At 41.7% G+C, this 27,249-nt stretch overlaps 1 protein-coding gene across 2 annotated transcripts in view; it reads left to right on the top strand.

Annotated features, from left to right (window-relative positions):
* The window catches only part of CFAP61 (cilia and flagella associated protein 61), a 216,470-nt gene that overhangs the window by 107,514 nt on the left and 81,707 nt on the right, over nucleotides 1–27,249 (top strand). For both annotated transcript variants that reach the window (XM_084623095.1, XM_084623096.1), the window contains exons 19-20: nucleotides 15,470–15,568; nucleotides 21,233–21,401. In XM_084623095.1, the coding sequence (XP_084479221.1) occupies nucleotides 15,470–15,568; nucleotides 21,233–21,401 (268 nt within the window). The remainder of the gene's footprint in view (nucleotides 1–15,469; nucleotides 15,569–21,232; nucleotides 21,402–27,249) is intronic.

A 27,249-nucleotide genomic window follows, 5' to 3' on the forward strand; every position in this document is an offset into this window, starting at 1 on the left:
TTGGTCCCTACTTACTCCTTGTTCCAGGCGTGGGGTAAACTGGATCAGACCTATAATGGGTGTAGCTTACTTCTGCTTCTGTGCCAATTGAGCTGTGCTGGCCAGTGTGTTTAGGAGCAGAGACAAGGCTCCAAACATCCTCTCCCCCTGCCCATTTACCTATACAGGACCCTGCATCAGCTATACTTTCCCCATCCCACACACAGACCAGGAATTCAGGTAGCTGGTATAAGGAGGCATCTTATACCACATTACTCCCCTGCACAGGCAGGTAACCCAGCTCATACTTGAGCCTAAAGTGGAGCTTGGGTAAAGGAAGAGAAAGTGCTGTTAGTCAAGATTAGTGTGTAAGTTGGTTTTAGTAATGTGTGGTCCCTCAGCTTGCCTCTACTGTTGACTGTGTTTTTCACTTTATACGTATGCTGTGGGGGTTTTATTGGTATGCATGGAGAAACAATACCAATATTCTTTAAGAATATTGGCAAGATGCTAGGCAAAATGATGATGTTGAGAAGAGGGTTTCAGGAGAGCCAAGGGGCAGAAGGGTTGGGGGTTGAAGACACGTGGGTTGATCAGGGGTTAGATGTCATGTTTGGAAATGAAGAAGACAAAACAGAATAAAAAGAGAACTAATTTAATTATGGGGAAGATAGTCAAAGATGGAGATTGGAGCAGAGTGTGTGTGAAGAAATCCAGGAAAGGAAGCAGGAAATAATTTGTGGGTCAAAATGAATTTACTGGAGATGTAGCAGGAGTTCCAGGGGTATCAGGAGGAGAGAAGGGGAGCACAGATTGTAGGAATAATCCTAGCAGAGAGAGAATCTGTGGGGCACGTATGAAGTCTGGAGTGAGGGGTCATTCTATTGCTCCCCTGGCATTCAGGGAGGCAAAGCTGCAAGACAGGGAGAGAGAGGAAACCTTGTAGCTTCCTTGAGGAGAGTCAGTCATAGGTCAAAGTAAAAATTCCTTGACTTTTTGGAAGAATTGCCAATAAGATAAAGCAGACAGTGACTGCTTAATGGGCTGGTGCTGCATGGTGCTTTCCTTATTCTGTCTGTGAGGTATAGCACTGCCAGAGGGTTGAGGAAGAATGTCATTAGTAGAGCTGGTGTGAAAATTTTCCAACTTAAAGTTTTTCTGTCCGTAAATGACACTTTTTTGACTAAATTTTGTTTTGATGTTTGATCCATTTTGGTGGTGTTGGAACAAAACATTTTTATTTTTTGTTTCAAAAGACTTTGTTATAAAAAATTTTTAAGTCAGAATTGGAACAAAAGTTCGACCAACTCAAAATGAAATTTTTAAAAATATCGTTTTGTGGGAAATTTTGAAAATTTGGTTCAATTTGGAACAAAAACAAATTTTGAAATGTTGGATTTTCTCACAGAACATAAAAAGTTTTGACCACCTCTAGCCACCAGAGCTGGGAAGGTATGTTCCTGTGCTGAGAGAGCCTACATTGGATGATGGTTTTGGGGAGCCTGGGAAAGATAAGGGGTGAAAACCTAGCCCCACTGAAACTCTCGTTGATGTCAGTGGGGCCAGGATTTTATCTAAAGTGTCTGCTACTGAGAAGCCCTATGGAGCAACTGACAACTAGAGTCATTTTTAGCTCTGGTGCTGCAACTCAGATGGAGAAGGGACTGTCGAGGAAAAGCCACTAATGATTGCTGAGAAGTTTTACAGAGAATGCAGCAAATTCTGGTTTTGAATTATTCAGACAAAATCTTTGAGAACCATTCTGTATGCTTGACCCAATGAAGCATAATTCTATACCCGGGAATCCTATTAATTAAAAATTCCACTAGGACAAAAAAAAGTATTTAAGGTCACTTCCTGGAGTCCTGTCTTGAAAGGGTCCTGATAAAAACTCCACTACAATGCCTCTCTTCACCAAAGCCATTTCAAATGCCTTGGCATTTTTTCTCCAGTGTTGGTCCCATGGAGAACTGGTTTATCTTGGAGAACTCTTAATTAAAACTGTATAACTTTTTGATGAATATCTGTGTATCAGTTCTTAAGTAGGAATCCTGTTTTGAAAACCTAAGCTGATGCACATAGGTAGTTTCTTGTCTGCCAATACATTCTTTGGAAGTCATTGTTCACACAATGATCTCTTCTGCTTCCTTCTTGGTTGGCACTCTCACTTATAGCATAGTAAACAAGAAAGTATGACCACAGGTGTGGGGCCTTCATGATGTTTGGTATGACATCCTTTCCACAGAGCGATAATATTGCTGCTTTGTTTTCCCATAACGACTCATACTTATAAAATCATAGAAATATAGGGTTGGAAAGGATTTCAAGAGGTCATCAAGTACATCCCACTGCGCTGAGGCAGGACCAAGCAAGCTTAGACCATCCCTGATAGGTGTTTGTCTAACCTGTTCTTAAGAACCTCCAATGGTAAGTATTCCACAGCCTCCCTTGGAAGCCTATTCCAGAGCTTAACTACTCTTATAGCAAGAAATTTTTTTCCTAATATCTAACTTAAATCTCCCTTGCTGCAGAATAAACCCATTCCTTCTTGTCCTACCTTCAGTGGACATGGAGAACAGTTGATCACTCTTTATAACCGCCCTTAACATATTTGAAGATTGTTATCAGATGCCCCATCAATCTTCCTTTCTCAAGACTAAATATGCCCAGTTTTTTAACCTTTCCTCATAGGTCAGATTTTCTAAACTTCTTCATTACTTTTGTTTCTCTCCTCTATACTCTCCCCAGTTTATCCACATCTTACCTAAGTGTGGTACCCAGAATTGGATACAGTAATCCAGCTGAAGCTTCACCTGTGCCGAGTAGAGTGGGACAGTTACCTCTCATGTCTTACGCACAAACCAGAATGATATTAGCCTTTTTCGCTACTGCATCACATTGTTGACTCATATTCAACTAGAACTAGATCCACTAGAACTTCCAGATCCTTTTCAGCCGTACTATCACATTTTGTAGTTGTGCATTTGATGTTTCCTTCCTAAATACTTTGAGATTATCTTTAATGAATTTCATCTTGTTGATTTCAAATCAATTCTCAAATTTGTCAAGGTTATTTTGAGTTCTAATCCTGTTCTTCAAAGTGCTTGTAATCCCTCACAGCTTGTTGTCATCTACAAATTTTATAAGCATACTCTGCACTTAATTATCCAAGTCATTAATGAAAATATGGAATAGTAGCAGGTACCCAGGACTGACCCCTGCAGGACCCCACTATATGTGCTCTCCCAGCTTGACTACGAAGCACTGGTAACTATTCTGTGAGTATGGGTCTTTCAGTCAGTTTTGTACTCACCTTATAGTAATTTCATCTAGCCCACGTTTCTGTAATTTGCTTGTGACAATATCAAGTGGGATTGTGTCCAAAGGCTTACAAAAATTGAGATATGTCACATCTGTTGATTCCCTCCCTATCCACTAGGCCAGGAACCCTGTCAAAGAAGGAAATTAGGTTGTTTGTCATGATTTATTCTTGACAAATCCGTGTTGGCTATTCCTTATAACCCTATTATCATCTAGGTGCTTACGAGTTGATGGTTTAATTTGTTCCAGTAACATTTACTGAAGTTAGGCTGACTGATCTATAATTTCTCTGGTCCTCTTTGTCCCCTTTTTTAAAGGTAGGTACTATTTTTTCCCTTCTTCACTCCTCTGAGGCCTCAGCTGTCCTCCATGAGTTCTCAAAGATAATTGCTAACAGTTCAGAGATTGGTTCAACTAGTCCTAGGATGAACTTCATCAGGCCCTGCTGACTTGAATACATCTAACTTATCCAAATAGTCTTTAACCTGTTCTTACCCTATTTGGCTTTCATTTCTTTCCCCCTGTTGTTAATATTATTTGTGTTGTATGTCTGGTCATCATTAACATTTTTAGTAAAGACTGAAGCAAAACTGGCATTAAACACCTCAGCCTTCTTGATGTGATCAGTTATTACCTCTCCTTCCCCTATAAGTAGTGGACCGACACTTTTCTTCATCCTTTTCTTGTTCCTAATGTATTTAAAGAACTACTTCTTCTTGCCTTTTATGTCCCTTGCCAGGTGTAACTCATTTTGTGACTTAGGCTTTCTGATTTTGTCCCCACATGCTTGTGTTATTCTTTTGTTCTCCTTCCTAACAATTTGTCCATGTTTCCACTTTTTTTAGGATTCCTTTTTGATTTATCAGGCTATTAAAGAGCTTCTGATGAAGCCATATTGTCCTCTTAATAGCTTTCCTTTGCATCTGGATAGTTTTACACTGTGCCTTTACTATTGTCTCCTTGAGAAACCACCAGCTCTCCTGAACTCCTTTGTGTCTCAGATTTTCTTCCCATAAGACCTTATCTACCTGTTCTCTGAATTTGTTAAAGTCTGCTTTTTCAAGTCCTTTGTCTTATTCTGCTGCTCTTATTCCTTCCTTCCTTCCTTTCCTTAGAATCATGACATCTATCATATCATGATCATTTTCACACAAATTGCTTTTCACCATCAGATTTGCAACCAATTCCTCCCTGTTTGTCAGAATGAAGTCTAAAATGGCTGTCCCCCTGGTTCCTTCCTCCATATTCTGGAAGAAGAAGAAAAAAGAAGTTGTCCTCTATATATTCTAAGAAATTTTGCATTCTGCCATATTACTTTTCCAACAGATGTCTGAGTCATGAAAGTCCCCCATTACTACCACTCTTGTGTTTGGTATATTTCTATTGTTTGATCTAGAAATGCCTCATCCACCTTCTCTTCCTGATTTATTGATCTGAAATAGACCCATATCATGACATCAATCCAATTTTTCCCCTTTTATCTTTACCCAAAGACTTTCAACTGGTCTGCCTCTCACCTCCTTCTGGACCTCAGAACAAGTGCATATATTCTTGATGTATACTGCGATACTTCCTCACTTTTTCCCCTGTCCATCCTTCCTGATCCCCTGTATACCAATGTTCTGGTAATGAGAACATGATCTTATGTTGATTCTTATATGCCAGAAAAGAATGCTGGTACCTTGAACAATGGGGGAAAAAGAAAGGCGTGTAACTGACTTCAGCTCTGGCTGGCAAAGCAACAAGTCACAAGGCAGCAAGTGGCCAAGAAAGTGGTTAAAATCATTTATAGTATCATAACATAGTTAACATGTTGAGAAAGGTGCACTGAATGAAGGCCACTGTGCCAGACTTTAATTGAAAATTAAAGTGATTTCATTTATCTGTCATATAATGTATGTACTAATTTGATTTTCCCCATTTCCCCAACCTAGGGAGGTTATGGAATCTCCATCACTGGGGATTTTTAAGAGCAGGTTGGACAAACACCTGTCAGGGATGGTCTAGATCAGTGGTTCTCAAAGCCGGTCTTCTGCTTGTTCAGGGAAAGCCCCTGGTGGGCTGGGCCAGTTTGTTTACCTGCCACATCTGCAGGTTTGGCCGATCGTGGCTCCCACTGGCTGCGGTTCACCGCTCCAGGCCAATGTGGGCTGCGGGAAGGGCAGCCAGCACATCCCTCGGCCCGCACCGCTTCCCACAGCCCCCATTGGCCTGGAGCGGCAAACCGTGGCCAGTGGGAGCTGCGATCGGCTGAACCTGTGGATGCAGCAGGTAAACAAACTGGCCCGCCCCGTCAGGGGCTTTCCCTGAACAAGCAGCGGACTGGCTTTGAGAACCACTGGTCTAGATAATACTTATTCCTGCCTTGAGTGCAGGGGGCTGGACTAGGTGACCTTTTGAGGTCCCTTCCAGTTCTGTGGTTCTATGATTATTATCAGCTACCCTTGTTATACTGTAGCTGTGTAGCATTTGCTTCTCTAGTTTGATTTACTGCTCGAAACTGGCAATTTGTTACAATTTTTTTAGAACTGTCTTGAGCTTTCATATTTAGAACCACTTTTATGTGACAAGGTTAGAGTACAATGGAATTCAAGTTGTCTGTGCCTTTGACTTAGTACATCATATAACACCAAATATTAACATGGTTATTTAAATACTGTGCTTACAGGAGACCAGCATATCGGATAACCTTTTCTTGTTATTCAGAGACTGTATTACTTCCTAGTACAATTTTGTCATTTACTTTAAACTACTGGAAAAGATGCACAGGTGTGTAATATTTAGGTTCAAGTAAATGAAATGGAAACATTTAGATCCATGTGGGCTACTGCTCTTTACTTTGTGTTAAAAGACTATTTGGCTATTTATTTGTTCAAATGAGAGGTTTAATGAAAGCAGTTAATTAAATGGCTTGCTTAGACAGATTTTTGCTAAAAACAGCAAAAGCTAAAGAAGAATAATCTGGTAGATTTGCAAATGGCTCTTGCCAAGATCCCTGTAAGTAATATACTAATTTTTTTTTGCTTGCTGTTTTTATTATGCTGACAATAAATTGGCAATAGGAGCCTTTTTTATTTCAAGAACAAGGATGTTTAGGCCTTCTTTTGTAGATGTCCTCTAGAACCATGCAATGAAACTCAATACCTTTTACTTATTTCCCTAGATACTCTAATCCCTCCCCGCTTTACGAGTATCTTTGGCTGTTCTTCCCTTTTGTATCCACAGCAACATGAATCCCCACAGGAATTATTTGCTTCTAAATTGCAGGTGCACTTGTGTAATGTTTCATTGGTTTCAGCTTTTGAAGACTTTTTCACAAAATGGTGACCTCTCCTTTTACAGCACTTGATGTTGGGCATTTTTTATATACATTAAAAGCATATAAGCCACTCTGTTTCCTAATATACGGTAACTGTTTGTCAGTGTCTATTGTTTTTCAGTTATCAGGAGCTTGCTTTTAGACCGGCAGTGAGGAACTAGAGCCAGAATGTATGAACCATTCTTTTATCGGCATATAAATAAAACTATATAAAAAGAACCCCAAATGTATTGATGGAAAGTATAATGATACTCAGCAGTGTCATTGGCCAGAATTTTCAAACCTGGCTGCTTATGCATAAATCTGTATCCAAGCTCCTGATTTTCATAGATGTTGAGCACCTGCAGCCTGCATTGACTTGTCAGGCTAATTATATTTAGGTGCCTATATATGGATTTAAGAGCCCAACTTTTGGTGCACTGGGTAAAATTTTCCAAAGCACCTTTGTCACTTAGGCATTTTTGAAAATGGGATTTATGCACCTACGTTACTGAGAGCCAGTTTTTTAACGCTATTTAGGTCCTTATAGCTGCAAATAAGGGCCTAACAGGATTTTCACAAACATCTATCTGCATCTTTAGGTGCCTAAATACCTTTAAAAATCTGGCCCTTTGGCTCTTTTGGAAATGTCACCCACAGACTTGAACATTTTGGCCACTAAATTTATGAAAATGACATAATTTCCATTATTGGGGGGGTTCATAATTTGGCTAGAAGAGATACTTTGGACTCTTGACATACAAAATCTTATTTTAGATATTTAAAAAGATGTATTTTACTATTCAGTGTTAAAGAAGGGCAAGTAGTACAAAAATGTTCACTGCGTTTTCATGCTTTCTATATGACCCTATAATTTAAAAATAGCCTTCTATTTAAAATGGCATTGTTCATATTATTAGTGTGATAAATAAACTCCTTTTGGAACACAGAAATTGCCATGTTGGATCTCTCTAGCGGTCAGTCTAGTCCGACCTCCTGGTCTGGTCTCCAGCTATGAATTTGTCAGTTCTTAGCTAATGCCTGCAGCGTGGACAAGAGCTGGCATCTGGTCTGCCAGTGTAACAGTTACCCCCCTGTGATGTTCCTCACCGTCTTCTCTAGTATTGCCCAACTTAAATGTTTTTGTGTCTTCTGCTAATTTTGATATCTCATTCTTCACCTCCTTTTTGAGATAATTATGAATATGTTAAACTACACCAGTCCTAGTAGTGAATCTTGTGGCACTCCACTGCTAACCCTTTAACATGTTGAAAACTGGCCATTAATTTCTACTCTGTTTTCTGTCTCTTAGCCAGTTTCTCATCTAAGGAAGTACCTTACCGCTATGAATACTTCCTTTGATTTCTGTTTGTGAGGGATTTTGTAAAAAGTTGTTTTGATAAACTAAGGGTGGTATTTTCAAAAGCACTCAGCATTAACTTTGCTCCCATGAAAGTCAGTGGAGTACATTGACATAAATGAGAGCAGAGTTAAGCCAATGCTTGAGCACTTTTGAAAATGCCAACCAAAATAATTTCAAGTGGTTCTCCCTTACCTTTTTGCTGACATGCTCAAAAATTTCTAATAAATTCAAGAGGCACAATTTTCCTTTACAGAATGCAGGCTGCTTTACCCCTTGTTGTATCTTCTTTTTCTAGGTGTTTTAGAATTCTACTTGTAATTATTCTTTCAACCAAATTATCTGATAATGGGGTAACGCTGACTGGTCTCCAATTCCTATTTTTGTATTTAAAAAATAATTAAAATATCAAAGAATATGAAGTTCTAAACATGGGACAACATGTCAACTACTTATTGTAAGGGCTTTCACTGTGCAATTATGTTTTATTATATGCACAGGAAGCGACACCTAACATTAAGACTGCCCAACACACCCCATCATAAGACCTGGTTTTCTGTTGCTTATAATTAGGGCTCCGTGTCTGTAATGGAGGTTGCGGAAGTCACGGATTCTGCAGCGTGACATCTGCAGTAACCAGCATGGCTGACCCCAGGGCCGCCCAAGCAGCTAGCCCCGGGGCCAGCTACTCCAGCGGCTTGGTTACAGCCACACCGGCCGCTACTGGAGTGGCTCCACAGCCGGCTGCTCGGGGAGCCCCACAGCTGACCGCAACGGACAGTGCTGGAGCTGCTCTGACAGCAGCCGCACTGGCTGCTACTCGGGCGGTCCCTGGGCAGGGACTGTACAAGCAGCTGCCGGTGTGGCTGGCCCCAGGGATGGAGGAAGCAGTCACAGCTTGGTGGCCCCCGGCAGCGGTCCCATGGACGGCCGGAGCAGCAGTGGGGAGGCGGGCGGTGCAACCGCTGCTAGGATGGCCCCCGGCAGCTGGTGCCATTGGCCCCGCTCCCTGGGGCAATCCCCCAGAGCAGTGGCCCCCACCGGGTCTTCCCCCAGCAGAGGGTCCCCAGAACAACAGCCTCCTGGCTAAAATTTAGTCTGGGGTATTTATAGTACAAATCATGGGCAGGTCTCAGGCCGTGATTTTTTGTTTATTGCCCATGACCTGTCCATATCTTTTATTTAAAATACCCATGACTAAATTGTAGCCTTACTTATAACTTTGCAAAACTTTAACCATCTGTGTTGAGATTTTTTGTTCATTTTCTCTGCCTCAGGCTGAATTGTTCTAGAAAGTGTAAGCAGTGTCAGGATGAGCTCCACCCTGACATCTGGTGGTGAGGTGTGGCAAGTTGTGGAAAAGAACTTCAGGGGCCGATCTCATTTGCATAGGCACACCCACCACGCCTAGAATGAGACCATAGCTGCCCAAATGGTCACTTTGGCTGCTGTGGGATCCCCAGTGTCTCTGTTATTGGGGCAGGAAGAATAAATTGCTATTACCCTGATTATGGGAACTGTGCTTGGAACTGTACGTGGCCTTTTGTTATGATGGAGGGATTCACCATCAACTAAGTAGCACTCGCTAGGCAAGGGTCATGGGTTCCAAAACTGTGTGAATGGAGAGAGGCTGGGGACAAGTATTAATACTTGGTGGCATGGGCCCCTTGGTGAGGGCCTTACATGCTGATTGCACTTCCTCCTCTCTCCACTGTGGAATATCAGAGCTAATTTTGATTTCATTAGAAGTCTAGTTATAGGCTGCTGAGCTCACTTTGGGCTGACAGTGCACCAGCACTGGGGCTCCCCTACTATAAGCTGAATTCACCTAAGAGCTGAAATCACTGAGTGTTGTGTTAAGTAGTGGGGGAGCCTGAAGATATATTGTGGAGCAATTTGCGGGACGGCTGGTGAAGCAGTTCGACGCGGAGCAGTGTGTGGATGGCAGGAGCTGCTTGTGGGCCGTGGAGCTGAGTGAAGGAGTTCGTGGGGCGGCTGGCGGAGCGGAGCGCAGCTGAGTGAAGGAGTTCGTGGGGCGGCTGGCGGAGCGGAGCGCAGCTGAGCGAAGGAGTTCGTGGGGCGGCTGGCGGAACGGAGCGCCGCTATGGAGCTATGGGGCGGTCAGCTTCAGATCACGTAAGGTGCCTCTTACCCCTGTCCCATTTCCACCCAGATTGGGAGGTAAAGCTCCGCCGATAAACTTTCGAACTCTGGGGCTGCCCTGACCAGGGACAGAGACTTTTGGGGCATTGGACTTTTGGGACTTTGGGTGATTTGGGGTTGCTGGACTCAAGAACCAAAGGGAAAAGGGCATGCCCCAATTTGCCTGGGGTGGGGTTGTTTTTGCTCATGGGTTGTGTTATGAATCCTGTTGGTGGTGTTTCCCCAACATAATGCCACATTGTTTCTCTCTGTTATTAAAAGACTTTTGCTACACTCAGACTATGTGCTTGCGAGAGGGGAAGTATTGCCTCTTGGAGGCGCCCAGCGGGGGTGGTATATATTGGTCCCAGGTCACTGGGTGGGGGCTCGAGCCGGTTTGCATTGTGTTATTGGAATGGAACCCCTAGATATTGAACCCGGCCCTTGTTGCTGCCAACTCTGACGGGCAGAAGGGTTACAAAAGTTTCTACAAAAAGAGTTCAACCTTTTCTTAGTACAAGGTTATAGAAAAATACTTTGTTTTCTCATGTTAATGAAGTAGTTGTAAGAAATTATTTTAGATCCTCTAGTGTCTTCATGCCTGGGAGAAGGGTTTTCCAATTTGGCAGGGAGCCTTCCTAGTGTCAGGGATGTGCCTTTCATTGTTCTTGAGAAAAAATGCCCAAATTTGACCAGATTATCAGGCTTTGTAAAATCTCAGTTTGCACATGCTTGTTAGAATATGGAGGCTAGAATCTCTGAAGTTTCCATCTGTACTGAGCATGCTCCAGCCCTTCATATCTTCTAAGTGTGACTGGACTATAGTATGGTCCATTCTGGTCAATTTCATGGTCATAGGATTTAAAAAATCATAAGTTTCATGATTTCAGCTATTTCAATCTGAAGTTTCACAGCATTGTAATTGTAGGGTCCTGACCCAAAAAGGAGTTGCGGGGGGGTCGCAAGGTTATTGGGTGGGGCAGTGTTGTAGTACGGCTACCCTTACTTCTGAGCTGCTGCTGGCAGTGGTGCTGCCTGGAGAGTGACGGCTGCTGGTCGGGATCCCCGGTCGCTGCCAACAGTAGCGCAGAAGTAAGGATGGCACTGTATGGTACTGGCACCCTTAGTTCTGTGCTGCTGCCTGCAAAGTTGAGCCCTCAGTCAGCAGCCACCACTCTCCAGCCACCCAGCTCTGAAGGCAGCAGCGCAGAAGTAAGGGTGGCATGGTATAGTATTAGCACCCTCCCTTCTGCGCTGCTGCTGGCAGGGCGCTGCCTTCAGAGCTGGGCTCCCAGGTGACAGCTGCCACTCTCCGGCCACCCAGCTCTGAAGGCAGCTCAGAAGTAAGGATGGCAATACTGCAAACCCCCTAAAATAACCTTGCAACCCCCCTGCAATTCCCTTTGGGTCAGGACTCCCAATTTGAGAAACGCATGGCTTCCCCCCTGTGAAATCTGTATAGTATAGAGTAAAAGCACACAAAAGACCAGATTTCACAGGGGAGAAACCAGATTTCACGATCCATGATGCATTTTTCAGGGCCATGAATTTGGTAGGGCCCCAACTATAGGAAGAGGATGACTATTTCATGATTAAGTTGAATGCTACCCTGGAGAATTGGATACTATCTTGACCTCTGCCACAGAGTTCCTGTGTGATGCTAGGCAAGTCACTTAAACCGAAATGTTCAAAGTTGCCCAACATTAGACAGCTGGGGGAAGATTTGCAGAAGTGCTGAGCTCTGACACCTGCAGCCAGACTCAATTAGAACTGTGCTTTTAACATATTAAGTGCTATAAAAATGGTGTAAAAGTATTCTGAAAATTCAGGTCCCAAGTATCTCCAATTGGGCACCAAAATTGGTGAACTTTTTTGACAATTTCGGCTTTAATCTCTCTCTGCTTCAGTTCCCAGTCTCTAAAATGGGGATAAAAAAAACACCCAATCTCACAAAGGTGTTGTAAAGATAAATTATGTAATGTTTGTGAAGCACTTGGATGTTATGGTTAGAACATCCTAGAAATGTTGAGGAGGAAATTAATAATATTTTATTCAGTGCAGTGTTGGAATGGATAATAAGGCCTTGGGCCACACAGTGAGGATGAAAAGAAATATTAAATAACTACGCATTTACTGATGAGCTGGGTTTCCTGTAGAAAAAATAATATGGGATCATGTAATTAAAGACTGTATCAGAGTGAGAGGGAAAGTTAAGTTTCACAAGCAACCTTAAAATTGTCATTTCCTGACTATTGAGTGCCTGACTTCTTTTAGTGTAATTTAGTATGTACATTGAGTAGCACTCAAGATTGGAGCCCCTATTGTGCTAGGTGCTGTACAGCATCCATGAAGAAATGGTCCCTCCCCCAAAGTGCTTACAATCAGAGATAACAAGTGATGTATGAAGGGGGCAGAGGGACAGATTTATACACTGAAACATCAGAAATTTGTATATCAGTTTCCAGTTATTGTCCTGATAACTGTATGTAAATTGTTAAGTATCTGAATATTATGGATCTTTACGATTAATGGTATTCATTCACACTCACACCCACAGTAGCAGCTCCAAATGCATATGGCATACTGTATGTTTTAAAATGCAGATGAATGGATTGGGTCTGATTTTCATTTACACTAAAGCCACTTTAGAACACACTGTGAGTATAAAGCGGCCTTAAAGTGGGAGAAAATTACATTTATACCCACTTTAAGGATCTTTTGCACTGCTGTGTAAAATTACTTTTGTGTAAATGAAAATCAGGTCTATAATCTGTATAAATATATGCACTCTGTTACATTCAGGTTATTTATTACATTGTGCCCAAAGTATGCATGGAGATTTATAGTAGATGATCCATAATCCAGAATTAAACTATTAATATGCATTTATAGAGTGGCAGCCATAACCTTGAAATTCTTTGGTTTAAGTATGACCTTTCACTTTGTTTGAATATATTTTTTTAAATGTATGAATAACAAATTAACATTAGTAGATAAAAAGCATACCATTTCCTTGTAGCACTTATATCTATCCATATTTAAGTTGTACAAAGCCTTGAAGATTATAAGGCTTAATCATTCATAATATTTATTTGTTTTTAAATGTCAGATCTAGGTTACTTTAATATATTGTCAGAGCCCACGTTGTTAATTAAAATGCAGTGGGACAAATTCTCTTGATATGTGCCAAAAAGCACATGCAATTGAGAAAATGGCAGAATCTCCTGGTGCTTAGATTCTGGCCCACTCAAATGAATTGCTCTGTGGAACCTGATGCAGATGGCATTGAAAAATCTGCTGTTCCATTGACGAACCCTCCTAGTTCCAAGAAATCCATTACAGGCAGTGGATATAGTCTCCTTGTTGTCAGGAATCCATTACAGGAAGTGGCTAGAGTATTGCAGGCCACGGGGCTCTCTCATGCCACAGTGGCCTCACTGTCCAGCTATCTTCCTTTGGTGGCTGAGCCACAAACAGCACTGACAAAGTCGGACTAGCCTTATTTCAACGGTCCCACCAGCAGGACTGCTTCCTACCTTTGTCACATGTCATGTGATGGCACGTTGGGAGGAACCGGTTACTCAGGAAAACACTATATCCTGCTTTGGGCAGTGCTCAGCAGGCATGTGATTCTGGTCTAAGCATAACCTGCACACTGTTGCTAAGGCTCTGTCATTTTCCTAGCATGTACCCAACAAGCCAAGTGAAAGCAGTAATTGTAGCTGTCCACTGATATTCATCAGCTGTCTGAATAACTGCACATTTCCAGCATGCATTGTGTCTGTCTGAACATGCGCTTTGGCCCCAATTCTGCAAACCACTGAAGCACATGTCTAAATCCATTCCTATTCAGCAAAGCATTTGAAATCAATGGAAGTCGAATGTGTGCTTAAAGTTAACGTTGCTTTGCTTAAACAAGGGCTTTATTTCTGCTTTGCCTTCTCTTCACTTTCATTATCTTAACTTTGCATGGATGTGGTGAGCCATATGTTTACTAGAGAGACAGAAAGATATAGCCATGTTTAAACTCCCACATGAAGATAACACAAGGGTCTTCCTTCTACCGTTGCTGTCTGTCAGCAATGAACAACTTTATTTTTCGTGTTATTCCCAGAAGTGAAGCCTCTGAAGGGTTCCACCAGTGGCATAGCCAGGTGGAGAAAACAGGGGGAGCGGAGATAAAAAAAAAAAAAAGGCGCCACCCGCTTGTACTCACGCAGCGGCGCTCTGGGTCTTCAGGGGCAGGTCGAAATGCCGAAAAGCTGCCGAAGACCGGAGAGAGTGAAGGACCCGGAGCGTCGCCTGACCCATAGCTACGCTACTGGGTTCCACTTGAGGGTCTGATGCAGGAATGTCAGCCAGGCCCTGCTTACGAAAACATCTGCTGAATCTTAACCTTATCAAAGAATTTGAATTAGCGATCCAGATTGTGGCTGGCACTAATGCAGCTCTACAGTGATTAAAGGGGGAGTAAGATCATCTTCACTTACCAACATGGCCTCCCCAAAACTTGGGTTCAGATGTGAGGGGAAGAACAGGAACTGCACCCCTGAGAAGGTGGGCAAGGAAAGGGTGGAGAGGGGCAGGGAGTGGACACAGCTCCATCCCCTCCACAGTGCCAGCAGGTAAAGCTGAACTGGCATGAGTGAAAGCAATCTGCACCTAGTGACATGTATAACTTTCCAAGGGAAGGGAGGATCAGAGAAGGAATTCTAACTCTATAGAGCTTTGTTTTCCCCAGAAAATTAGGTGATGGGGGTGGGAGCACTAACTAGAGAAGCTGCAGCGACTGGCCTGCTATTAACATTCAGGGTTGACAAGGACTATTGTGTTTAACATCATGCCAGCTACTACAGCTAGCCAACGCTATGTCAAACACAACAGTCCTCCTCTACTCAGAGTGCTAAGTCATGTTTAACACTGTTCATTACTATGACTCCTCAAGGCCATTTTCTAACACAACCTAATTTGCAAGTGAAGGCAAGGCCTGAGTCAATTCCTGCCATACTTCTTGATACTCAAGTAATTGAGCAAAGGCTCAGTCTAGCTCTAGGATGACTTTCAAGTTAAGTGGTGACTGAGGTAATTTATGCCATATAGATCTACGGGGACAGATCATAATGATTTTTATTTTATTTCTTATCTGTATTATGATGTAGCCCAGAGATTCCCAATCAGATTCAGGGCCCCATTGTGCTGGATTCTGTACAGCTAAACCAAACTTCTCAGGAATAGACTGGGAAACCCTGTTGAATGTAAACACTAATTATAACAGTACGTTTTAGCAAAATCAAATTACAAGTATACCTAACTGAACTTCATCAAACTCATGTTGATCTATGTTTTGCATTTTGTTTTTACTTCTTTAGTCCGCACCTGAAATTTAACAATCTGACCCTGATTTCAACTCATGGGCTTCCAGGAAAAAATCCACCAGGCTCTACGAACAGAGGATTTTTAATTGACAGGTTTGATTTAATTTCTAAATATTTGTGATAGTTTCAAAGGAAAATATAAAACGTGATCTTTTTTTTGTGAATTTGTAGTACAATTCAGCATACACAGGTACAGAAATGTGTATTTTCCTCAAGTCTTAGTGCTCATAATAAGAAACTAAAATACAAACATAATCAGAAAAACTCTCCAGGTCCAGGTCCAGTTCTGTTATGAGTCTCAATCTAGATGTGCTTTCTCAAAGGCATTCTCCACGTCTCCTGTCTCCCGAGCAACCACGCCTTGTGGATGTATGTATCTGTACCTACAAATGATGGAAAGCCATGTCACAGAGATTAATTTTGCATGGAGTTCAGAACATCATGAAGTATTGATCATTTTTACCTCTTGCCAGAAGAAATTCCACTGCCAGAGCCTTTTCCTGCTACCACCCACTGCCAGAGCCTTTCAGTGCCATGTATAGTGACACACTGCAGTGTGGACACAGCCTACCTTTCACTAGGGCATGTGGCTACATGTACCCTACACACCCCCATAAGTGTAGGCAACACTTTAGGTCTTTGTCTTCAGGGAGTATGTCAGTCTAATGCTAGGTGCCAGCCCAACTAATAGGACAAGACAAAGGCAAAGAAGATTTGAATTTAATAGATAAACCACATCCCTACATATATGTTTCATACGTAAACAAATATTTCCAGTGACATTTACAAAATACCTACATTTATAGAAAATTGTAGTTCATAACTGTCTAACCAGAGCTAGTTGTTTAATTTGAAAATAGATAGATAATGGATATGAATTAATTTAATTAAGGAGCAGCTGAAAATTAAAACGATCTTTGGTGGGATTTTCAGAAGCTTCTAAGTGATTTTGGAACACAAGTCTCACTGACTGCCAATGATATTTGTGCTTCTAAATCACACATGTGCTTTTCCAAATCCTACCTCTCTTTATTATTCACTTTATGGAAAGTCCTTCCTCTTCCCTTCTTCCTGTTTGTTTATTTCTGTCTCTTATTTGTGTCCTGTCTGAACTTATGGCCAGATTTTCAAGAGCATTGATTGTCCAAAACTCTCATCAAAGTAAATGGCAGATGTGGATGCTGAGCACCTCTGAAAATCTGGACATTGGATCACAGAGCTTGTCAGGGCATGGAAGCACTTTTACTTGTTTCTGTGAAGCATGTATCCCATTTCTGGGTACTCTAATAACAATAATAATTAATAATCATTAGCAATCAGCCCTGTGTTTTGAATATGAATATTTATAAATATGAATGTTTATATTTAATATTCATCTTTAATATGAATATAAAATATGACCGTATTGGTACAAACAATAATCATTGTTACTACTTTGTTCCTTTTCAATTTTCTCTGTTATTGTTTATAATGCCAAAGAACTTAGGGGTTCAAACTTGATCAGGATCCCATATTTTTTAGTCAAGCTGTGTTTGGGACCTGCTCCATAGCTCACTGCAGTGGAATAACTCTCATTGGATTTATATTGGGCCTCTTACCACTATCCACCAAATAAGAAATAAAGTGGTGCTTGAGCCACTCACTGCTGATGAGCTTGGTTTGCTAAATGGAATATTTTATTCCTGGCGGCAGTGACTACAGCTCACAGAATGAGTGAGTTCCAGGCTTTGCACATTGCTTCACAAGGATAAAGGAGTGCTGCAGATTGGTCCTAGATTCTTTTTAAATGTGGCATCTGCATTCCATCTTAATCATTCAGTTACCTTGCCAACATTTTCTGATGTATATTTCCCCATAAAGACCTTACTTCACAAACTTGATGGTAAAAGGTCTATGACTTCTATCTAGACCATCCATTCAGCTTTCTATTTCATTCAAAAGCCACTGTAATTTGAATCTTCAGGGTCCGTCCCTCCATGGACCTGTAAACAGCTTGTCTTTACGAGTAGCACAAACCTCTAGAAGAACCTTGTGGAGTTTTTAATAGATGATTTTCCCTCTTCTGGTGTGAGGATCTGGGTTCAATCCAGACCAGTAAGGTGTTCTGTCACCACCTGTCCTGTAGCCCTGGGTGCCTTTGTACCGTGCAGCTTTGGTTCAGAGCCCTGATACCAACAGTCTGATCATTACCACACTGATCTCACCCTGGCTTCCACCAACTTGGTTGCTCCTTGCATGGTAACACCAACACCCTTCCAGTCCCAAGTTCTCCCCAAACAACGTCTTTCTCTGCAGTGCTCAGCCTCTCTGACTGTAGCACTCACAAAATCTTAACAAGTTCACTGCTCCTTTAAAGTGACAGTACACCGCAGTTTATTAACTTAACTGGGTTTGACAAACTTTCCACTTCAAACAAAGCACTGAGTTGGTTTATAGGTAAAGTAAAACAAGTTTATTAACAAAACGACATAGGTTTAAGTGATACCAAGCAGAAAGAATAACGATAAAAATGGTTATCAACAAAGTAAAATGCATTTTTAAGACTGAAACTTAACTTAATTCGTTATAGTTCTTGTTCAAGATACTTTCCCTACTTAAAGTAAATTCTCCAGCATGACTGGTTTTTCCAGCCAGGATCAACCCTTACAGATTCAAAGAGCTGGCTTCTTTGTTCCCTAGAGATGGATAACTTAGAGGTTCAATCTCCCTCTCTTTGTAGTCCCGCAAACCTCTGAAATGTATTCTTCTATAGGGTCTCCCCATATAAAGTTCCTTTCCCCTGCTGGGTGTGGACACCATGCTGTCTGATACAGACTCCATGCTGGTTCCTCCCCCTGTTGATTTTTACAATGCAAATGATCTCTTCCTGCAACTTCCGATACAAATGAATAGCCCACTGAATTTGACCGTGCCTGGTTTGAGGTGTTGACCTCTTTCCTTTGTCTGGAGAAAACCTGTTTATGAACTCCTGCTAACATGCCTGGTTTAAACACAGTTTAGTCACATATTTCCAGCATATCTATAAAGTTTTTTGTGGGTTAACCATACAGACCTCACACAAGAATATAAATAATCCACTGAATGCATCCAGTGAAGTGAGCTGTAGCTCACGAAACCTTATGCTCAAATAAATTTGTTAGTCTCTAAGGTGCCACAAGTACTCCTTTTCTTTTTGCGAATAATCAGAGAGTTATTAGTTTTCCAATTATGTATTACATGCCACCTTTTGAGTAAATATCATGACAACTGGCATTGTGGTGCTCTTAGGGTCACATCTGGGTTTTTGTAAGGGAAGTATCAAGACTCAGAGGATTTGAAGAGCAGCCAGCCATGTGGCGTTCTCTACATACTTCCACAAAGCACTATTGCAAAGACTCAGCTCTGTGCAATAATTCAGATTATTATAGTTTCCAGGTTGAAAATGCTTTCTCCCTGGTCTCCTAGATATTTTGTGGGAATAGGTCTACAGATTATCTGTTGTTTAGGTATTTTATCGTCATATATGAGAGAGAAAAACAATTTGGGGCAGAGTGTTTTTCTTCACACCAGTCTGTAAAGCGGTGAGCACACTGTTAGTGTAATATAGTTGAGTTTTAAATGAATTTTGGGATTGCTTATAATTTGAATGCATAAGGGTGCTAAAGAGGCTCTGTTTCTTTCTGGTTTTGCTAGAAAGATCCCTTTGTAAACAACAGCTTCTAAATTTTTGATACCCTCTCTAGAAAATACTGGACAATCACATACCTATTTAAGGAGGCTAGATTTAAAACAGGCAATAATCCCCCTCCCCCATGGACTTTGGTGCAGCAAAAATAGATCTTGGCCAATATTTTCAAAAGCAACCAGTGATTTGGGGTGCCTACCTTTAAACACCTTAAAAAGGTCTTATTTTCAGAAAATACACAGCACCCACTCACTGAAAATCAGAATCCTTTAAGATGTCTCAGCTGGACATCAAAAATTGAGGCAATGAAAATCACGGGTCACTTTTGAATATCTTGATCAAGCTTATCACCATTATCTTCAGTTTATACCTTCTGTCAGACTTTTGTAACAGTACTAAAGGCAATGGTGTTACACAGGTTTAACTGAGGGCAGAAGTTGACCTACAAAATTTTAATTACTGAGATAGTGTGTGAGCCAGAAAGAACCAGCTTTGCTTTCAGAACCCAGACTGAGTTTGCGTGCCTGACTGTTAGGGGTGGGGGAATAGTAAAATTAGCAAATTTGGTATGGAGTCATTGAGACAAAATAAATGGGGCATCCCGAGAGGAGAACCACCTTTTAAGATCTCAGCACTAGGATGAATGTCTGTTGGTAGTCTCCCATCTTCCAAAATAGATGAATTTCTATATACAAATGTCATCTGTGGCACCAAAATCCTGTTTCCAAAAGAGTTTTAGGAGGTTGTCGCATTCACTTTCATTGAGACTTAGGCTCCTAAGGGCCAGATTTTCAAAGGGAGTTAGGTGCCTAACCTGCTTAGGTGCTATTGAAAATCCCATTAGGCATTTATCTACATCTTTAGCTGCCTACACACCTTTAAAAATCTGTCCCTGAGTGCCTCATTCACTTTTGAAAATGGGATTAAGGCTCCTACATAACTGGTACTTTTAAAAATTGTATCTAAAGTACAGGTTTTAGCATTCACAGTGTAATTGGGCCATCAGTCTTTATGAAAACCTTGAACAAAATTAATAAATATGACACTTGCTAAGAGTTAGGATAGAAGAAGTGAGTCTGTCTGAACAAAACAACTGAGTAATCCGAGGCCTCTTTCCTCACTTACCACCAAACATGCCAGGGTAAAAAACGGCTCTGTGGCTGCAATTGCTAATTGGAAGAGGGCTTTGTTTATAGAAGAATTGCACATAAACTGTTCTTTGTTGCACTGTATATAAATTAATTGGTTTCAAAATTCCTCTCTCCTTAAGGGTTGGGAATGAATTGCTTGTCAGTCAGTCCCTGTGTTTATGAGGATTATCAGACATACCCTTACGAGAGAGAGAGAGAGAGAGAGAGAGATATTTTCATTTGCTTGCTAATTTCTTCCTTTTAGTGCATATGATAATCTCCCTCTCCCTCCTGTGAATGGCATCTCTTTGCTTGCTTCATACAGCATTTTGAAGGTTTCTTTAATGTCATTACAATGTTTTTCATCCTTACCATTTTGGAGGAGCTCATCTGGAGAGGGAAAGCAGAAGAGCAGATCTGATGATATCTCTGCCCTTTACTGGCATTTCTGCTGTAGTAGCCGTCTTTGTAGTTGTAAACACTTTCCGAGCAGGGCTCGGTAAGACAGTAGTTATACTAGTGGTTAGTGGTCTCACCATAGCTATTACTGGTGGAGCTGAACTAGTGGTAGCAAAAGTGGGACTATTTTAGCAAAAGAGCATTTCGTAGAGAGAGCCAAAGAGAGGAAATTATCAGGTAAGAAAAACAGTTTCTTTTACAGGTGCAAAACTGCACTGTGCATCAGACTGCAAATTTGAAGCATGGTAAAGTATATATTTGACTTATTTTTAAACTCTATTGTAGTATGGCCTGACATTGGGAGAAATTATTTGGTTTTAACAGGAACTTGTCAGTTTGTACCTGAGAGTTTCATAATGAATAATCTCTCACTATAGGCCTTAGTAAGCTCACAGCAAGACAACCACTTGAACCACTAGGGGACTTCAACCAACTCACCAGATGTCTAATTAATGCCTGCTGTCAGCTGCTAAAATGTCACTTATAGATATTCTTTCTTCACAGCCACTGTTTTAATGATAAAGATTATGCATTGATGTCACTTTGTTCCTGGGTTAATGTTGTGGTTGATAAAATGACTGGCATAGACCGAGCTGCCAAACATGTAGTGGTTTCCAAAGGAAAAAAAGTGCCATACGACCACCTTGTTCTCTGTACTGGGCAGCAATGCCAGGTAAGATTGTGCACATAGTGAATAAATGAACATTTGATGTTTACAGTGATTAACAATTAATATGTTTGTGGAGAGTGTCACAGTTCAGGGCAGCTGCACCCGTATTTTCCCCCCTGATGGTTCAGCAAGGGTGGTCGCTTTAGACTCTCAGCTTTTCAGCAGTCACCTCTCTCGTGTGGGGACCCACATCTCTCTCCTTGTCTGGGGTTTTTCCAGGCTGCATAGTTCCCTGGCTACACTGTGAGTTGCAAGCCAGGTGGTTTAAACGGCCAGTGTCTGTATGTTGCTTTCTCCTGAGGGACTATAAACAGCGTAATTGCCCACTGTCAGGTATCACCCAGCTCTTTCTAAGCAAGGACATTATTCTTATGAGGAAAGCATTACAGAGAAAACATATTAAAATAATAAAACAACCTACAGGCACGCTACTAAGCTTACATCAGATCACCTCCAACACCAACAAGGGCTCTGGCAGATGATCAGTCCATTAAACCCCACCAAGCAGTGGTTACAAATTCATAACAGCTTCAGCTCGGAACAATCACCCTCATGAGTCTGTGAGTTCCTCCTTTATACAGTTTGGGCCTTTGATCTTGGGATCCTGGGAACAGGTAATCGGCAGACAACTGCCTTGTCCTCATGGTATACCTTCAATGGGCTGGGCTTTTGCAAAACTGGAGGTGGGGGTGAGGATGGAATTTGCATTTCCCCCTAGATATCTCCCAGGAAATCCACTTTACATATATTGTCCCAAAAGATCATTCTTGTTTGCTGCATTGTCCAATATAATCCTTTGGTCATCCAGGCCCTGCAATGATACATTGCCTTTGCATTTAGTACAATAGACTCCAAAGATGGTTAAACTTTATTCAGGAAGGTTTATCACAGGGTAATGCAGGAAATTGTCTTATCTGTCACAGTGAGGACAGGAGCAGAGAAGTCCACAGCAAGTCTGTTACCAAAGGCCAACAGCTGCAGGTCTGTTACCCTATAAAAGGACTTAGGTTTCATCCAACAGTCCTTAATGGAAAACTGTTGTTGAATTCCCTGGGAATTGTGCTTGAATAAGGCCTGCAGAATTAGGTATTACTACCATGACTTTTGGTAAGGGGTAAGATTTTTGACCAAAATAGTTAAATTGATACAACCTCTAATGGGGACATATTTACATAGCTATAAAGGTACTTTATTCCGGTATAGTTTATTCCACCTCCTGTATGGGAATAAGCTATACTGGTATAAGCACATTTATATCCATGTAACTGCATCATCACTGGGGGGTTGTATTGCTTTAACTGTACCAATATAGTTAAAGTGTCTTGCCTACACCAAAAAATTGTATCAATATTACCAAAACCTTCCACCAGTGATCGCATGAGTGGGAGCAGTCGGATGAACAAGGTTCTGGCAGCTCGCAGCCTTTTTGCTACCGTGACAATCAAGCCTGCTGCAAAGCAGGTGTAGTTAATACAACAGTAAAAGTAGGTCCAGCCATGGAAACCTTATCTGTATTAGGGCTATGCCCCGCTAAACCCCTGGTAGCGCTGGTAGGAATTTTTTTGTAAAAACCACCAGCATACACAAGGCTTGAGAGAATTTCAGCTGAACATAATAATATTCCTAAATCCACACAGGCATATATTACAGTAACAAATATTTTCTTTAAGCATAAAATGAAATATATTTCTATTGGAAATGTAGATTCTGTTTGTTATGCAGTGAAGTCATACAGCATTTACTTTACTGGCCAGAGCCTTAGCATAGGAGAGAAGGGGAGCCGTCCGGGGCCATTTCTCAAGCTGCAGAGGTTTTGGCCTCAGTGTAAGCTGAAGCAGTGCTGGGGCAGCTCTAAATTACTACACCTGGCTGTGGTCCCTAATGGGGAGAATTGCAGAATGAGGCTGAGCTCTGCTCTCTCCCTGACACATGCCGCTTTGTGGGTGGCTGGGCTGCTTTCAGTTTTGTACCGTTAATGGGGTTCTGCTCTCAACAGTGACTCTAGAAAGGGCATTGTGGAGTTCCATGTTTATTGTGCCTATGACTTCCATATTAAATGTGCTCAGATATAAATAAAATGATGCTATCTGTCAGCCCTGCATACACAGCTTGGACTCGGACAGCCACATTGGGTTCTTTTTCTTGTGTATCATCACAAGGCAATAAGATTCTAAAACCAAGTTGTGTCCTCTGTGACACATGTGCAGCTGCATTGCCTTCAATGAGTTTACGCCAGTAACTAATTGGCTTTTATGTAAAACCCATCAAAAACCTATTTTTGTCACTAAAATCAGCAGATGTGACTGAATATGTTTTTTAGCCTTTTTTATAGCACTTGTCCCCGTAGTCACAAATTTAATGTTAATCTTCAGCCCCCAAGTGAGATCAGGAATGGACACCACGAACAGAGCTCTTAAGTAAAAAGGTACCATTTTTACGTAGTTGCTTTTCAGAGTAGAACGTCGCTTTGAACAGCTAAATATGTTCACAGTTCGACAGATGGACTAAAAAGTTAAACCAAAATGCATCCTGAACTTGTTTGGATCTCCCTATATAGCTTCTACAGTGTGAAAGAAATCTTTTGGAAGCACCCTACCACCTGCAAACATGTTGGGGACAGTAGCTAAGCTGGAGGAGAGAGAGAGAGAAAAATAAGGAGGGGAAGGGGAAATGCAGAATTTATCCGCCTTTGCTGTTAAAAAGCGCAAGATTTTTTAAAAGTTCAGATGCTAGGAAGAAGTATTTTATCATCCAATTTCTATTTTATTTACGTAGGGCTAGCTTTTGCCACACTTACGAGTTGTACCTTGGCAAGTAGTGGCATTGATTTCAATAGGTCTGCTGACTTAAGATCCTATTCACTATGAATGGGAGTGGCAGAATGTTTCCTTATTAGATAAATAAGACATGGAGATGCCACATCGGTGTTTCATGTGGCTAGATCACATGAAGCCCAGTGGCCAATGAGAGCATTGCTCTGAACAGTTCTTGCCCAATGCTTCAAAATCATAGTTGATTCTTCAATAAAATCATGGTTTAATTGCTTACTGTACTAATAATGTTAAACCATTCAAATGTTCATGTAATTTTTATCTTACACACTCAAAAAAATTATAGCCTCCTCTCTCACACAGAATTGCGCCAATTTTAGAAATTTTAGTTTTGTTGTGAAAAGGAAAAAAGAGCTCGTTGTAGTTAAAATTTTGCTTGTTAAAATTGCTAACTGTACGTTAAACAAATAGTTACCAAGATGCTTTATCTGCATATTTATACAATTCTGGTAGCCAATTGTTGTGAAGTCCCTTTTAGTCTGTACATTATTCACATTTTTGTTGTTCATTTTTCTTATGTTCACTTCTTAACACCACTATTTTAAATGGACACTTAGGGTATGTCTACACTACGAAATTAGGTCGAATTTATAGAAGTCGTTTTTTTAGAAATCGGTTTTATATATTCGAGTGTGTGTGTCCCCACAGAAAATGCTCTAAGTGCATTAAGTGCATTAACTCGTCGGAGTGCTTCCACAGTACCGAGGCTAGAATCGACTTCCGGAGCGTTGCACTGTGGGTAGCTATCCCACAGTTCCCGCAGTCTCCGCTGCTCATTGGAATTCTGGGTTGAGCTCCCAATGCCTGATGGGGCTAAAACATTGTTGCGGGTGGTTCTGGGTACATATCATCAGGCCCCCGTTCCCTCCCTCCCTCCGTGAAAGCAAGGGCAGCAATCGTTTCGCTCCTTTTTTCCTGAGTTACCTGTGCAGACGCCATACCACGGTAAGCATGGAGCCTGCTCAGGTAACCGTCACCGTATGTCTCCTGGGTGCTGGCAGACGCGGTACTGCATTGCTACACAGCAGCAGCAACCCATTGCCTTGTGGCAGCAGACGGTGCAATAGGACTGGTAGCCGTCATCGTCATGTCCGAGGTGCTCCTGGTTGCCTCTGTGAGGTCGATCAGGAGCGCCTGGGCAGACATGGGCGCAGGGACTAAATTTGGAGTGACTTGATCAGGTCATTCTCTTTAGTCCTGCAGTCAGTCCTATTGAACCATCTTATGGTGAGCAGGCAGGTGATACGGATTGCTAGCAGTCCTATTGCATCATCTTCTGCCGGGCAGGCAAGAGATGAGGAGGCTAGCAGTCCTATTGTACCATCTTCTGCCCAGCAGCCATGAGATGTGGATGGCATGCAGTCCTTCTGCACCATCTGCTGCCAGCCAAAGATGTAAAAGATAGATGGAGTGTATCAAAACAAGAAATAGATCAGATTTGTTTTGTACTCATTTGCAAACCCCCCCTGTGCCCTCCCGTCTAGGGGACTCATTCCTCTAGGTCACACTTCAGTCACTCACAGAGAAGGTGCAGCAAGGTAAATCTAACCATGTATCAATCAGAGGCCAGACTAACCTCCTTGTTCCAATAAGAACAATAACTTAGGTGCACCATTTCTTATTGGAACCCTCCATGAAGTCCTGCCTGAAATACTCCTTGATGTAAAGCCACCCCCTTTGCTGATTTTAGCTCCCTGTAAGCCAACCCTGTAAGCCGTGTCGTCAGTCGCCCCTTCCTGCGTCAGAGCAATGGCAAACAATCGTGCATCTTAGTTGAGAGTGCTGTCCAGAGCAGTCACAATGGAGCACTCTGGGATAGCTCCCGGAGGCCAATACCGTCCAATTGTGTCCACAGTACCCCAAATTCGACCCGGCAAGGCCGATTTAAGCGCTAATCCACTTGTCAGGGGTGGAGTAAGGAAATAGATTTTAAGAGCCCTTTAAGTCGAAATAAAGGGCTTCATCGTGTGGACAGGTACAGGTTTACATCGATTTAAAGCTGCTAAATTTGACCTAAAGTCCTAGTGTAGACCAGGGCTTATTAAGAGTTGCGGGAGTTCAACAACTATGGATTTCCCCTACAGCCAGTTCCTGTCAGTATCTGTTTCTGGATCATCAGAGCACACCTGGCTTGAACAGGGTGACATGAGATTCAAATTCTATTTTTTCCCATGCCATTCTTGATCATCTTCTTTACTTTTAAACCCCTAAGGCTGTTCAGTTGCAATTGCAAGATTCTTGTGGAACTTTTTAACATTCATCTTCCTCTCATTTATGAAAACTGGCTGTGATGCTTTGCATACTGATCATTGTATATAACTCATTACAAAAAGCAATAACCATGAAATGAAACATAGTTTAATACCATTGCCAGCAATTTTGCTGTTTAGCAGAATGTTTCCACAAAAGTGATAGTCATAAATAACTCATGTCATTTTTTTGGTGAAACCCTTTCAGTGTTTCAAGAGGTATTTTTGAAAATATTGTTATAAACAATGGCCCAGATCCTGTTGTTTACCCGAGCTGTTCTTGTACAAGAGCAAAGGAAGGGGGATCAAAGGTAGCTTTTAGCATTCTTCATACTGGAACTGACCTAGACTCTGGTTCTAATTTATGCCCTGCTGTCCGCAGTGTCAAGAGAGTGTTTTGGCATTCTGGGATAATCAGGTTATAGAGAAAATCCAAGATACATCTTCTTTCAGCTACACTCCCTATGCTGGAGATCAGGAGAGTGGTGGCGTGGAACTAATATTCCTCTGCCACCCCAGTTTTCTCCTACAGTGGAAGAATCCTCTGATAGCTGAACTCACAGGCTGTCCAGCTACTCTGCACAGCCAGAGCAGGGCAAAGCATGAAGAGCATGCCCCGAGATGGGAGCCAATAACAATTGTGGTAAAGGACAATTCCTGTAAAATGGAGAATTGAGGGGTTTTTGTCATTTCCGTTTTTAATTGACTGTTTGAAGATAAATTTAAGCATATGATGTGTGCTGCATTTTGTGTGTGCACTTGCATATACAC

Source organism: Lepidochelys olivacea (genome assembly GCF_965140295.1).
Source record: "Lepidochelys olivacea isolate rLepOli2 genome assembly, chromosome: 3".
NCBI lineage: Eukaryota > Metazoa > Chordata > Testudines > Cheloniidae > Lepidochelys > Lepidochelys olivacea.